At 47.6% G+C, this 14059-nt stretch overlaps 7 protein-coding genes across 7 annotated transcripts; 4 read left to right on the forward strand and 3 right to left on the reverse strand.

Moving 5' to 3' along the window:
• Positions 1–316: 316 nt before the first annotated feature.
• On the reverse strand, positions 317–700 carry N7529_005689 (LSM domain-containing protein; the record flags this gene model as incomplete). Its single annotated transcript, XM_057241216.1, has 2 exons — positions 317–517; positions 590–700. The coding sequence occupies 2 exons, from the start codon at positions 698–700 to the stop codon at positions 317–319; spliced, it is 312 nt and encodes a 103-aa protein (XP_057096575.1).
• Positions 701–1339: 639 nt separating this feature from the next.
• Positions 1340–1986, reverse strand: N7529_005690 (uncharacterized protein; the record flags this gene model as incomplete). Its single annotated transcript, XM_057241217.1, has 2 exons — positions 1340–1752; positions 1827–1986. 2 exons carry the CDS (start codon positions 1984–1986, stop codon positions 1340–1342), a joined length of 573 nt encoding a protein of 190 aa, XP_057096576.1.
• An 831-nt stretch (positions 1987–2817) lies between these two features.
• N7529_005691 (protein MEMO1) lies at positions 2818–4041 on the forward strand (the record flags this gene model as incomplete). The annotated part of the gene is made up of 3 exons (XM_057241218.1): positions 2818–2972; positions 3037–3105; positions 3162–4041. The coding sequence occupies 3 exons, from the start codon at positions 2818–2820 to the stop codon at positions 4039–4041; spliced, it is 1104 nt and encodes a 367-aa protein (XP_057096577.1).
• Positions 4042–5614: 1573 nt separating this feature from the next.
• N7529_005692 (glycoside hydrolase family 71 protein) lies at positions 5615–7085 on the forward strand (the record flags this gene model as incomplete). The annotated part of the gene is made up of 3 exons (XM_057241219.1): positions 5615–6143; positions 6213–6438; positions 6491–7085. 3 exons carry the CDS (start codon positions 5615–5617, stop codon positions 7083–7085), a joined length of 1350 nt encoding a protein of 449 aa, XP_057096578.1.
• Positions 7086–7621: 536 nt separating this feature from the next.
• Positions 7622–8162, forward strand: N7529_005693 (uncharacterized protein; the record flags this gene model as incomplete). The annotated part of the gene is made up of 2 exons (XM_057241220.1): positions 7622–7682; positions 7768–8162. 2 exons carry the CDS (start codon positions 7622–7624, stop codon positions 8160–8162), a joined length of 456 nt encoding a protein of 151 aa, XP_057096579.1.
• A 120-nt stretch (positions 8163–8282) lies between these two features.
• N7529_005694 (uncharacterized protein) lies at positions 8283–8695 on the forward strand (the record flags this gene model as incomplete). The annotated part of the gene is made up of 2 exons (XM_057241221.1): positions 8283–8609; positions 8660–8695. The coding sequence occupies 2 exons, from the start codon at positions 8283–8285 to the stop codon at positions 8693–8695; spliced, it is 363 nt and encodes a 120-aa protein (XP_057096580.1).
• Positions 8696–10491: 1796 nt separating this feature from the next.
• Positions 10492–11886, reverse strand: png1 (peptide-N4-(N-acetyl-beta-glucosaminyl)asparagine amidase; the record flags this gene model as incomplete). The annotated part of the gene is made up of 2 exons (XM_057241222.1): positions 10492–11299; positions 11360–11886. 2 exons carry the CDS (start codon positions 11884–11886, stop codon positions 10492–10494), a joined length of 1335 nt encoding a protein of 444 aa, XP_057096581.1.
• Positions 11887–14059: the final 2173 nt, after the last annotated feature.

The following is a 14059-nucleotide window of genomic DNA, read 5'->3' on the forward strand; positions in this document are numbered from 1 at the left end:
GTTGCAGCGACCCCCGTGCCACGCTGATGGAGGAGCAGCAAACGCCAGAGTCTGCAAGAAAGCCCTTGGCAACCCCACGTCCAATCCCTGTCCTGGCGTGAAAGCAGGGACTGTGAACATGAGCATAGGGCAGAGAACGGGCCTTTCCGGCAGTATCTAGCATGGCTGGGCGCAATGTGTGGTCATCTAGCTGTGCTGCCTGGTGTAGCGGGGCAGTAGAGCCGGGTTCTTCATTCGATCGAACAGGGCAATCAAGTAGAATCTCAAGGTCTTGTGAACGAGTGGATACGAGGTCGATATGGAACCAAAGTAAAGTTTACTCCAGCTCTATTTTCGTGATGTGTCGTCCAGGAATCACGATTAGACCTATCAGCCGGTGCGTCATGTTCACCTTGACAGTTGTGGCTTTCCCTTCGGATCCTTCTCCCCACGCATCCTTTTCTTTCACAGCGGCTTGTACGGAAGCTGTGGTGGGCATACGATATTCAAATGAGTTGGCGAGGATAATGTTCCGATCCTGTTGATAGTCTTTGGTCAGTATCGCTCACTGTAGCCTATGTAGCGCATAACCGAAAAGATGTCCACTTACAGCATCGGTGCACTTGAATAGTCCAATAAACATTCGAGTATCTGTTGTGTGTATCCGCATGGTACGACCCAAAAGGCTCTCCAAGTATTGAACGGCCTGGTTTTCTTCCATTGTGGTTGGTTCTTCGTATCAGCAGCCACGACCGTGGACTTCCAATGTGCGGGGAATTGAGGTTTGAGAGTAGCTGAGCTGAAAGGGGCGGCGATACAGGAGGAAACGATAGATTCAGACGACACAATATATGGGACTGTGCTAATGGAAGAGGCACTACAGGCCTGGGATTTCCATCAATTTATGTTGATTGAGAAAGAAACGGTGTTCAGAGGTGGGCAAACAACTTGTCGTCGAGTCTGAGGCCGCAAATCAAATTAGCGGGGTTGATTATAACGGCCATTGCGCTAAAATCCGCAATAGCTCTATAAAAGCCATTGTTTGCTATAATCATACTGGGTCAAGGTTAAATCATAGATCACGTCAGGCAACAGAGTATAATACTAAGCTAACGTTTTGACTATATATGTTCATTGGAAGTCAGAGCCTATATAAGCTTCCAAGTATTCCAAAAAGCTAGAAACGCCAGAAACAACGCCCGCAATTCTGACCGAGAAAAGAAACCCAAGGCGAGATAGTCAGCCTATAAAATCTTATCTAAATAACCCAATAGGTATCACGAAAGAAAGAAAAGGAAGAGCCTTTCCAACAAAATTAGCGCTGAAGCCGGCTGATGACGAGCACGCCCGTGCCACCGAGCTACATCCACGACATATCGCCTGCCCAATTATTGGGCATCTGATCTGACCCATCACTGCCACTTCCGCTGTCCATGTCCATGTTCATATCCACATCAGGGCTCGTCTGGTTGTAACCAGGGCTGTTGCTCACACTCGTGCTCGTGCTCGCTATCGTATTCATTTTATTAAATGCCTGTTGCCGCATAATATCATCCTGTGCCAGTGCAGTTTCATTCGCACGAGGTGCCAGAGCTTCGCGGGATGGCCGGAACGACAATTGTTGCTTGGGTGGTTTGAAGAAGCGATCTAATGTTTGCTGCCGAGGATCGACCTCATGAGGTTCAATGGTCGGCTCTGAGTCCATTGCGTCCATTTCGGTGGTTGCTGTAGGTTGCTGCTTTTGCGCAGAGTAAATCCATCGTAATGTGTTTTCTGGAAGCTGTCAGCAGGGTTGCCTAGCAATGCGACCCAGGGGGAGAGCTCTAGGTCTGAGAGAAAATACTCACGGTGTATGATATTCTCACATGGTCGATCATCTCTGAAGCGCTTTCGTGTCCTGCTATGTAGGTGTGTGTTGCCATCGACTATCATACCCCAATCGCTTGGGGCCGGAACTGACGGGCTGTTTGGGAGAGCCGAGAACGAAGCTTTCCGCTTGAGGGACATTGTGAGAGATTTTGACGGCGGCCGAATTGTTGAACGCGTATATAAAGCTGTGGAATTGGAACAGGTGTGTAATTGAGGAAATGAGGAATTAAAATTGAAAGTTAAGGACTGGAGTGCAATTTCAATGTTGCGCGCGTCATTTACGTTCGCGTTGCATTCTGGACACGCTAGGCCTAAACAGGTAATATGTACTTTTGATTATAGTACCATCATTGTACTCCCCTAATTCCTCAGAACATCACTCTAATCTCAAGCTTATAGTATTTGATAGCTATTCGAATTGCACTAATCCTACTCTTGGTTTGGTGGTATTAATACTGTAATGTTGATTTTCACATGTTTTGAGGTTTATATAGCTTACTGCCCATTCTTTCGGTATCCAGGACTACCCATGAAAGTTGTACATCTGAGACATGCATACATATGTACCTTGTACAAACATAGATGATATGTGTTCAAATCCAGAATTCGGCCGGTCTTGCTATCTAAAGCCAATCGATCGCTCAGCATAAAGCAAATAGCTCAACCCAATTCTTATATTAGGAAGAAATTATCAATAGTGAGAAGCACCACGACAATTAATAACTGCATAATTATATGATAGTATCGAAATATTCTAAGAAATAAATAATCTTAGATGAGACCATCTATACATATGTAGTTTCTCCAGTTTACATATAAAGTTACAAACCATGTATATAATCGTGTTTGAAATTGCCTCGGGATGCCGTTGAACGGTCTGCTCCACCATGACGAGGCAACCCCCACTTCTCCTCACATAGAGATCTTCAAAATACCATCACCCACTTTCAACTCCAAATTACTCCAGATATGGCGTCCCGGCACGCCTCTCACTCTGGATCATGGTACTCAGATAGTGCTCGCACTTTGGGCCGTCAGCTAGATGGCTGGCTGGCGCAGGTACCGGACACCATGGAGAAGGTCGGCTTGCTACCAACTCCTGGAGCTAGAGTGATCATCGCACCGTACGTCTGAGACTTCCATGATACCCTCCAAATGAAAAGACTCAAAGATTTATTAAATGAGCAGGCATGCGGGTTATTCGTATTCCGGACCATGTGCAGCCTACGCCTACAAGGCACTGGATATCTCTAAAGCGTGAGCTTATTTCTCAAGTCCTTAATAACAAATTTCTCTCTAACTTCAGAAATTAGCAAGAGGATCTTTATATTGGGGCCATCTCATCATGTTTCACTTTCCACGCTGGCTCTACCAACATTGACTTCCTACCGCACCCCTCTGTCCGATGAACCCCTCCCACTAGACACCGAGCTGATTAGCCAGCTCTTCGAAACACAGGCAACCAGATATGATGGATCAAAGGTTAGCTTCACACTTATGTCGCGCTCTGTCGATGAGGATGAGCACAGTATCGAGATGCACCTACCCTACATCCACCGCTTGCTACAACTACAATTCCCAGATACTGCGACCTCTGAATACCCACTTCTAGTCCCAATCATGGTTGGAAACACATCGGCCGCAACAGAACAAGCCTTTGGCACCCTTCTAGCCCCTTACCTAGCTGACCCGTCCAACGCCTTCGTTATCAGTTCAGACTTTTGTCACTGGGGTTCACGGTTCCGCTACACATATTACGTTCCGCAGGCCCCCAAGCCAGGACCACAACTCCCTTTGTCTAGTGATGCACTCCCGCAGCCGGGAACAGATACCAGCAGCGTCGATCAGAATATCGAGATGGTATCAGCTGGTCATGCTTTGCGGCAACGCGATCGTATCTCGAGCCGTGACCCTGCCATTCACGAAAGTATCTCAGCATTTGATATTGCGACCATGGCTGCTATCACGACAGGCTCTGCAAAATCTTTCCTCGACGTGATTGATCGCACAGGTAACACGGTATGCGGGCGGCATCCAATTGGAGTAATCATGGCGGCCTTGGAAGTTGTCACAGCAAGTCTGCCGGTTGACAAGCAAGGGCGCTTCTACTTTTTGCGATATGAGCGCAGTTCGGACGTGAAAGAAGTCAATGACAGCTCAGTTAGCTATGTCTCTGCGTTTGCGGTGCTCTAAGGCGACCACCGTTGATAGCAGGACCACCCTGCTTGCCTTGGGTCTCGAACATCCTCAGTCAGCCTTGCAACTGTTAGAAACAGCAAATACAGCAAGTATAACTTAATGCCTCATAGCCTTGCTACTAAGAAATGAACTATGACTGTTCAATACAACTGTCAAGGTCGCGTGTCCGTCCAAAACCAATAGGTCCCTTCTGTAGAATGCACAGTAGCGCGAAAACTAAAGGCCTAGATATATGCCATAACATACAGTTAGGCTGGAGTTGCACTGCTACCTAGACCTACACGGCTATGCCACATTGAGCGAGAAACTCCCAAACTCTGGACAATTTTGTAAAAATGAAAAAGATAAATACATAGATAGATTACATATTATATAACTAAGCAAGGGACACCAGCTAAAAGAATATATCAAATTCAAGGGCTCGAGCAAAGAGGATCTCAACTTCTACTCCGTTCGGATACCTCCGTAGATAAGGCTGAATCGAGGATCGGATGTTTCAAACATCAACAAATTAAGGCCAAGACCCCCCAGTCGATTGTTCAAAGTCTCTCCTTGTGCTTTGTAAATAGAACGATCTCTTTATTGCGCTGTTCAGGTTGCTTCAATAGGAGACTTCAAACAGGGTTTTTCTTTATGGTAAGTTGGTGAATGGGGAAAGTAATTTGCGACAATCCAACCCACAATTAACCATCCTTGATAGTCTTTCCAGTTTCTCATTGGTAACTAACTAACTGGACTGATCATTCACTCTATTTAAGATTACATATACAGCCATTCTAATCATACAAAAAAAGCCAAAACGTAAAACAGCCCAGTCCCTTAAATTAGCCGCTGGGCTAGTGAAGGCATTGCTCGGGACCAATCCTGTACTCGAATCACATCCGGTATCTGTCTTTGTCTACGCCTTTGCCCCTGAGACTCTGTCATCATGAGCCCAACTGTATGGGTCTTTGGTCTTCTTGGCCTAGTCAGTCCTTTAGCGCCGAGTATCCTCGTCTTACAGGTGGCATTGTAGCGACTGGATCGGCATGATGTCGGAATTTTCCTTGCGGCTTATTCTTCTAGGGCCCCCAGGGCTTCGTATTGTCTATTAGCTCATGTCACAGATAAAGTGTGAGTTTAAATGTAGACAATGCGCTATTGTAAAACAGATGCTAAGAGCACAAACTATATGATGACCCTGATCTCGCTATATTTTGTTTTCCTTCTCTTTATCCCAAGCATGCAAACATCGGTTCTGGTCATTCATTAAGCCAGATACCCTTTCCTTTCCTACATTCCTTTAACCAACTTACTTCATAGTGTGAAGATTTTCCTTGGCTGGCACTAGGACTTCTTCACCGCTTAAGTCATGCTCTTCCAACATCTTTTCATGGCCCTGGTTGGCCTTCTTCCCTTCATTACAGCTTCTCCCCTTCCGGTCGACTACGCAAAAACTACCGAAATGGCCTCCGCATCTGATGAAAATCATGGAAACAGACTGGTATTCTGTCATTTCATGGTAAGACATTGACACCGACACCCTAATTATGTGGGATTGTGAAGCCAATATACTAAGCTTACATAGATGGGTATCGTCAGCAACCGTCAAAACGCTAGCGATTATGACGATGACATGAAGCGTGCAAAAGCTGCAGGCATTGATGCCTTTGCATTGAACATCGGCACCGATGCTTACACCGACACCCAGCTGGCTTATGCCTACCAATCCGCAGCTGACAACGACATGAAAGTATTCATCTCTTTCGACTTCAACTGGTGGAGTGCCAGCCAGGGTAGCGAAGTTGGCGCGAAAGTTGCAAAGTACGCCAATCTCCCTGCGCAACTCATGGTCGACGGAAAGGTATTTGTGTCTTCCTTCACCGGCGATGGTGTCGACATTAGTGCAATTAGATCTGCTGCTGGCTGCAACGTCTTTTTTGCGCCAAACTTCCACCCTGGCCAGGGTGATTTCGGCGATGTAGAAGCTGCCCTGAACTGGGTTGCTTGGAGCAATGATGGAAATAACAAAGCTCCAACTCTCGCGAAGCAGCTTTCTGTCTCAAGTGGCGATAATACTTACAAGGCGGCTCTTGATGGGAAGCCTTATATTGCGCGTGAGTGGTTTGAATTGTCTATGATATTTTTTTATTATTTTTTTTGCATCTTTGCTGATTGGAAAATAGCGGTGTCGCCTTGGTTCTCGACGCATTTCGGCAGCGAGGTCTCCTACAGCAAAAACTGGGTGTTCCCTTCTGACCTTCTCTGGTATAACCGGTGGAGAGAGATTCTACAGGAGAGTCCTCGCTTCGTGGAGATCATCACCTGGAACGACTATGGCGAGTCGCACTATGTCGGCCCGTTATCATCACCGCACACAGACGACGGTGCCTCCAAATGGGTGATGGACATGTAAGCAGAGAATATCTACACGAAGCCAAAACACCAACTAACGTAGAGATAGGCCACACAACGGCTGGCTTGATATGGCCAAGCCCTTCATCGCTGCCTACAAAGCTGGCTCAAAGTTCCCGATCGAATTCCTCGATGAAGAAAAGCTAGTCTACTGGTATCGACCGACCCCCAAGGACGTGGACTGTGACGCAACCGATACAACGATGCAAGGCAACCCCAACAACTCCAGCGGTAATTTCTTCCGCGGCCGACCGGACGGGGCCGATACCATGGCTGATGAAGTGTTCCTCGTCACTATGCTGAAGGAGCCCGCAACGGTGGAAGTGCAATCTGGGGACATTAGCGTTACTCTCGAAGCAAGTCCAGGAGTATGGTCGCATTCGGTGCCGATGGGTGTGGGTGCGCAAAGCTTCAAGGTTACTCGTGGCGGAAAGACAGTTGATTCTTTGAGTGGGACTAGCTTGAGGGATATCACTGATACGTGCCCCTGCGGCATTTACAATTTTAACGCTTATGTGGGCACTCTGCCGGCAGAGGCCGCTATCGATCAGCTTCAGCCGGATGGGCTGACCATGTTGTCGCAAGGATTGCAGGTTGCGTGTCCAACGAATACCCTGGGGGCTAGCAGTGCTAGCGCGACTTAGAGAATGGGCGGGGAGGTGAGGTATTTAAGGTACGATTTAGAAGATAGCAAAATAAATGCGGGCATTTGCAGTTATCGGATTAGCGTTGGTTGTAGGATAGGTACGATGTTTACTAGATTTAGACCCGATTTCATCAATCAAACTGAAGTATTGACCCGATGTGCCTTGGCTATTTTGAAACTTATCCGGAACCGATCTATTATTTTTGCCCTCTTTGCTTATCTTTTACACTTGGGAAATTGGCAGATAGCTACCGAGTCAGCTATGAGTTGGGGCTTTCTTTATCTCTCCCCTCCTTCACCGACTCTTTTATCACTATCCGAGGGATACAATATGCCTGCTTGATCATATTTCTCAACCCCTTGGCTCTGACCGTTCGGATCGACGGGAACTCCATGCAAGCTGTGCCTAGAATTGTGCCCAATGGGCCTGATCAGCAGGTCATTTGTGTTGACACTATTTAGGAAACGAGTTCCGTCAATGCTATCTTTCTACTGTGAATGTTTATTGTTGCGGGGATAACCTAATCCTTCACAATGACCCGTATGAAACCCGGCGTGTTTTCATGGGAGGATGTATTGGCTCAACGATTTCAGAGTAAGCAACGCCCTTGACCTCACCTTTCTGCTGCCAATATCATGGTCGTTGCAAATCACGCGACTCTAAAATTTTTCCTGAAAAGGCAACAAGCCTCCTCCTCTTCTCCGCAGCCAAAGCATACAAGCCCCCCAAGCACAGCCACAGAGCCGCCTTCTCGCACGGCTATCACCGGAGCTTCGCCTCATGATCTGGGAATATGTACTAGGAGGTCAACGAATACACATAATCCAGCGCAGCCAGCAGCGACTCGGGCACGTAGTATGTCCGAGTCCGCTCCACAAAGGGACCGAAACATCATCGAAGCACCACGCACGTCGGAACAGCGACCAGTTCTGCGACATTTGCCATGGCACCGGCATCCCGCAGCCGGCGAAAGAGGGCGATCTCGCACGAAGCAGAAATAAGGTTATGCTACTAGGTCTGGCGTTGACATGTCGGCAGATGTATGGCCAAGACCACCCCAACCCAACCCCATAACGTCCCATTGAGACAGTCATACCTTCACGCCTATCCGTACCTGTCTCCAATCATCTTACCGCCCGGCAACACTCGCCAGACTCAATCTGACACCGAGATAGATATCACGAATCCATCGCCATGCTTTACACCCTCCCCACTTTCGAGTTCAGCAACCCCTGGTCTCTCCCCTACCTCTTCCCGACCATCCCATTAGAACACTGGCGGTCAATCCGCGCCGTCGAACTCCGCTGGTCATTCCCGGGCCACTGGCTCCCAAGCAAAGACTCCGTGCGCGCGGTGTACGTCTCCGCGGGCCGGGCGCAATGGCAAGAGACGTGCGGGGCTCTGGTGCAAATTAATGCACTACGAAGCTTCGTGCTTGTCTTGAACAGTACGTGGTTTAGCGAAGGAGCTGGGAAATTGGTAGGGTTTTTAGAGCCGTTGACTGGGTTGGTCGTGAGGCCGGTTAGTAGGCGGTGGAATTGGGATGGGGATAGAGCTACCAGTACTAGTAGCAGGAGCAGGATGGATGGGTCCCGGGGTGGGTATAGGTTTGACGAGCTAGCTGGAAGCAGTAGCTCGGATGAGGATAGTTGTGGGAGTTTGTCGTCGCAGGGCTCATTCTCTGAGACTTTTGCTTCGAGATCGATTAGTGGATATAGTACAAGCCCTACTATGGATTGTATGGGTAGGTGGGAACTCCGGCTTCAGGGCCAGTCATATTATCCACATGAATTGGACAAAATAGGGGATGATCTGCGGCAGAGAGGGATAGACTGCTGGATATCAGCGGTGTGAGAAATATACTTATCAGTACTCCGTACAAGCTACGTTGTATACTAGGAACTAGGATTGGATCCGCAATGGCGTGACACGATTCGTTATTATCCAAGTTTGTTGTTTTTTTGGTGTTTTTTCTTTTAGTAAGCCTGCCCCGGCGATCCGTTCTAGACGTCTGAACCCCCTTTTTCGGATTTCTGATATGCAAGCATATTTGGACGTAAGCAAGACAGTGTTGGGGATCTGCATCGGAGGTTTGCCGATTGCAACCTCTACTGATTCCGAGTGCAAGATGAATGTATATCTTGTCTATCTTGTAACTTGTGTAATGTACGGAGATTGTACCCGCTTCTTATACTTCACGTGTTGAACCCCTAGCCCTAACCCGTTTTGAGGTGTGAGACCCTGGACCCACTGGGCTATATATGGAAATGGATACCTTGCCTTGTAGGAATGCTCTGTTTTCTACATATGTACTGTACATATATCCATGATATCACACAATGCTTATCTGATGTTCCATTCCAGCTACGTTGTACTGAGATGCAACGTAGAATGTACATCCACTTCTAAGTGATATATGTATGATGTCGCCAGGGGCAAAAAAAGAAAACTTGTCCTCGGCTCCACCGGAAGGGGCTACCGCTAAGAGCGCGGGGAAGATCGCACATCATAATAAAACCGGTGCTACTAGTATTTTATGGTAATTGTATTGGAATACAAATTATTCGGATAGAAAAAAATGTTCGTATTGAATGAGACAAATCCACAATGGAAGTGAAAGTATAGAGAGAAAAGAAAAAAAGACCCAGAAAGATGGTCAGGTATATCAGTAATGAAAAAGAAATCGGTGACGAACTGGCGATCCTGCCAGAACATGCAAAAGTGAACATCGTAGAAAAAAAAGGCTGCGTCCGTGACTCGTACAACATGTGCCGCGTCGGGCAGTTCCCAAAGATATTAGAATGAAATTTTCATAGAGAATGGAAACGATATAAAAATCGTTTGTCACCGTGAGCGCCGTCCAAAAACCATGCTCAAGTCAATGCCATGATGTGATACCCCTGATTTGTAAATCCATATTAAGTGAAAAGAGAGGATGCTCAGATGATCTGGCTCCATGATATCTCAAAGGGAGGAAGTAAGAATAGATAAAGTATCGTGTAGAGTCGGTGATTTGATAGGAAAGAGATTGTGATCAATCAAGAGGCGACAAGTGGTCAACGTCGCCAGTCATTGTGGATGGACAAGCCAGAGGCCTGCCCATCTACGGTCGCGTATTCTGATACGGGTGTCAGCATAGCATGGTTGTGTTTTGATGCTGGCGCCCTAGATGGGCACCAGCAACGCGGGTGATTCTCCCGATGCGACCGCAGCGACTTTGGTCAACGGGTTGAATCCACGTTGCCTAAGAGTTGGTTAAACATGACTGCACCCAGCCAATCCTTAACTGTGTTGTTAGGTGGGCTGTAGGATGTCCAGGTCGTGCGATCATTTGGGTGTGGTGTGGCCAGATGGGATTTCATAAGAGCCAAAAGAGAGATGGTGCCAAACAATGAAAGGTGATTTACCGTCCTTCGGGCGAACGATCAGGGCCAGAGTGACCGTGTCCTCGTGCGGCAAGCCACTCGGTAGAAGCCTCCTGGCGCGCACCGGGATGCTTCTGGTCCTCAGGGCGACCAGAGAGGCTGCGTGGGAGCATGTTATTGATCTCTGCTGCCAGAGCAGAGGCCATGTAGCAACGAAGTTCCTTCTCTTCACGCTCATCTTCTTTAATCAAGCGGCGCTGATCGGTCTTCGACATGTTCTCACGGCGCTTCCGGCGAATCTCGTGAATAGACCAAAGAACCACTTCTTCAGGGGCGCGATTGCGAGGGCTACCGTGTCGGGAGAAGTTGCGAACGTATCGGCGAGTGACATCAGTCGCACCATCGATGGAGAAAGCGACGCAGTAAGAAATTTTGCGTTGCCACCCCTCTGTATAGAGACGAGGCTGATCCCAGGCGCCCTCGCAAGCATCGACGTGAACCCATCGTCGTTGATGTTCTGAGTACACTTCGGTCCAAACGTAGTCTTCGGAGTTCCACACCCAACGGACTCGGGCTCCGACCGCACGGCAGAACATACTGAAACAATTGGCCCATTCGCCGACTCGGCCTCGTCGGGATTGCAGCAATTGCCACACGTCGGAGTACCGTGGAAATCGTTCGTGGGCGGCACAGCTGTTATCGGAACAACGGTACAATTCAACTCGGGTGGCACCGCGGGCGGTTTCATCGGGACTAGGAGGAGTCATGCCTTGGGCGATCGTGGGCATGTGGCATTTAGAGCAGGGAGGATTGTTGACGAATTTGAAGAAAGATCCCTTGAACCACCTAGAGAATTATGTGAGCAGGGGCGCAAAGAGTCTAGACCAACAAGGAATTCTAACATACCTTAGCAATGCTCGGATCACACAATCTTGGTAGCCCCATTCTGGCTTTCCTGACACGCTGGCAGCCGAGGCTTGCATGATCTGGGACTCTTCTTCGGCTTCGGAATACAGGCGATCGAGCGGAATGACACACAATGCCTCATCCAATAAACCCGGGTTTTCGTACTTGGTAGGTGTGACGGATAGTCCCTTCAGCAAATTAAAGAACTTGAGTGAACTGGGATCCTGAGGAGGCGATGGCATGATGGGTAGGCCGCGAAGTGCTGATGAGGTCGTCGATGACTTTGAAGACGGGCTGGGGGATGGAGCGGCAGTGATGCCGGAGGAAGGAGGAGGTGGTGGCGCACGAGAGGGAGGTGGCGGGATCGATGAACTGGACAGTGGTGATGGTGATGGAGACTGAGTACGGGAGCGAGCATGTTCCTGGAGTCGGTTGAATCGTTTGGTGCGCATCAGTTGCTCGAACTCGTGGGTTAAAGAGGCAGCATCATATTCCTTTGCGGATTGTGCCCGTCTGCCGTCCGCCATAGTTGCTGAAGGAAGTCACGGCAGACTTCACAGGTCGACGGGTGTTGAGATCCAGGATGGGGTCGAGGAGAGGTGAAATGGGCGGAAGAGGTCAATTTGACCCAAGGCGGGAATAATTTGTAAGAAAGGGATTTGGAGGCGAGAGCAGTAAAGAAGGGACTGCCACGCTACAGTTGACGTAGCACTCGAAAATCACGAAAGAGAGAGAGAGAGAGAGGTAGGTTAGAGGTCCCTTGGAGAGATCAAGTGTTAGAGTAGAATAGCGTACAACGTACGGCAGTATTACGAGCGTCGTCAGCGCCTCGCCCCAATCACGGGCCCCGCGGCCAAGCCGCGTGTGCGAAACGGAAAAAGCCAAGAAAAAGGACCCAAAGGACCCTTTTTTCCTGTAATTTTGCTTCGTCCTCCCGTGAACACGTAACGTTCTATTCCAGATTGATTTTCCACCGCTTGGCAGCACTTTTAGGCTTTTTTTCCCTTCTATACAAGCCTTCGTTTTTCCCTTTTTTTTGTTTTATCGGAATTTATTTGATCTGAATGTTACTGGTATTCTTTTTCACAAAAATAGACCTATATACATATATTCATATATGTAGCCAGATACACAATCAACCCTTTCGGTATGAATACTCAGTGCCTTACGTGGCCCATCTTTAACAGGCCTGAAGCCCAAATTGTCGTCAATATGACAAGGTGAAGATCGATATCTTGAAATAAAAGAGGATCAAAGCTCGTGCCTTGCTCATCGGTTTAACCCGCCGTATATCAAATGACAAGTTGTAAAAAAAAATTGGAGCAAGAGGGAAAAAAAAGGGAAAAAAAAAGGTATAATAATTAAGGAGCATAGGGTTGCGTGGCCATGATACGAAAACTCGCATCTAACATCAATCAAAGGCTGGAGACGCGCAAGCAGCCGTCTTGGCATTTTGCACGATCGGCCTAGTGCCTCCACCGCCCTAAGCCTTTTGAGGCGGAGCTTACATCCTATTTGGGTCGATTCTATGAAGGGAGGGCCTTGGCATCTTTCGTCACACTCCAGCATACAGGTATGTTTATGCAACCTGAAGGGGAAATTCTATCTTCATTTGATATTCATACTTCGACGTTCAGTGTTACAATCTTAGTGTATATCGGAGTTGATCTTGAAAATGATTATATATCGAAGAAAATGATTATATGGTTATATTCTAGAACCACAACTCTTCCCTTCTGTTACCAATCAGAATTCGTTTGAATCATCCGACCCAAAGACCCTGAAAATTCTTCGAGGGTCCAGTCTCAGGGTCAAGAAATCTTTCTGCTTTTAATGTCAGGCAGAAATGATAGGCCCAGTGGTCCATCCATGGATGGCTCTGAATCGATCTACAACCCATCTCCAGGCCACGTATATTATTGACCCAATAATCTGTCTTGTATATGAATCAGGACTATACTTAGTACCCCGTACACACTCCAACTTCGAGAGTTCTGTCCGACAGGTTTGTAATGATTCGTCGCAATGTTCGGGTGCAACGATCAATTAGGGTTACGTTGACGGTACAACTTATCCCAATGATAATGACTCCAATGCACGAAACAACCCAATAGAACTTTGAATCTCAGCCCTGATTCTACTCCGTACAATAATACGTTATAAGAATCTAACTCAAGCACTCGGGTGTTTATGTACCTCTTCTATCCGGGGAAACCGATCAGCCGCCGTTGTTTCATACTCCGAGCCGCGTTTGAGCCTAGTAATATTTCAGGGCTATGCGAAAGTGGCTGTGCGACCGAACAGCCTCAGCCTACATGGATACTGGTTACCATAGAAGTACATATATAGTTGAAAGATCCGTATAGTCAGGTAGTTTTAGCTACCAGAATCGGAACATTATACATACCCCGTAATCTTCCCTATACTCGGAGATCCAAGTTACAATATTGAACCGAATTCGCAAATCGATCACTGTATTACGTGGGTCAATTGACCGTCACAGGTCTGTTTGGGGCTGTCTAATATTATTTTTGTTTTGTTTTGTTTTGTTTTGTTTTTATTTATTTTTACTCACTTTTCCAAGCTCATCTGACCCGACGGTAAAGAACCGCTATTACGCAAAATGCATTTCAAACGCAAGGCGAATAATAGCCATGGAATTGGCACGCCAATTACCGCGAGGGGGAAAAGGAGTGCAGA

The sequence above is a fragment of the Penicillium soppii genome (assembly GCF_028829465.1).
Source record: "Penicillium soppii strain IBT 18220 chromosome Unknown utg000005l, whole genome shotgun sequence".
Taxonomy (NCBI): domain Eukaryota; kingdom Fungi; phylum Ascomycota; class Eurotiomycetes; order Eurotiales; family Aspergillaceae; genus Penicillium; species Penicillium soppii.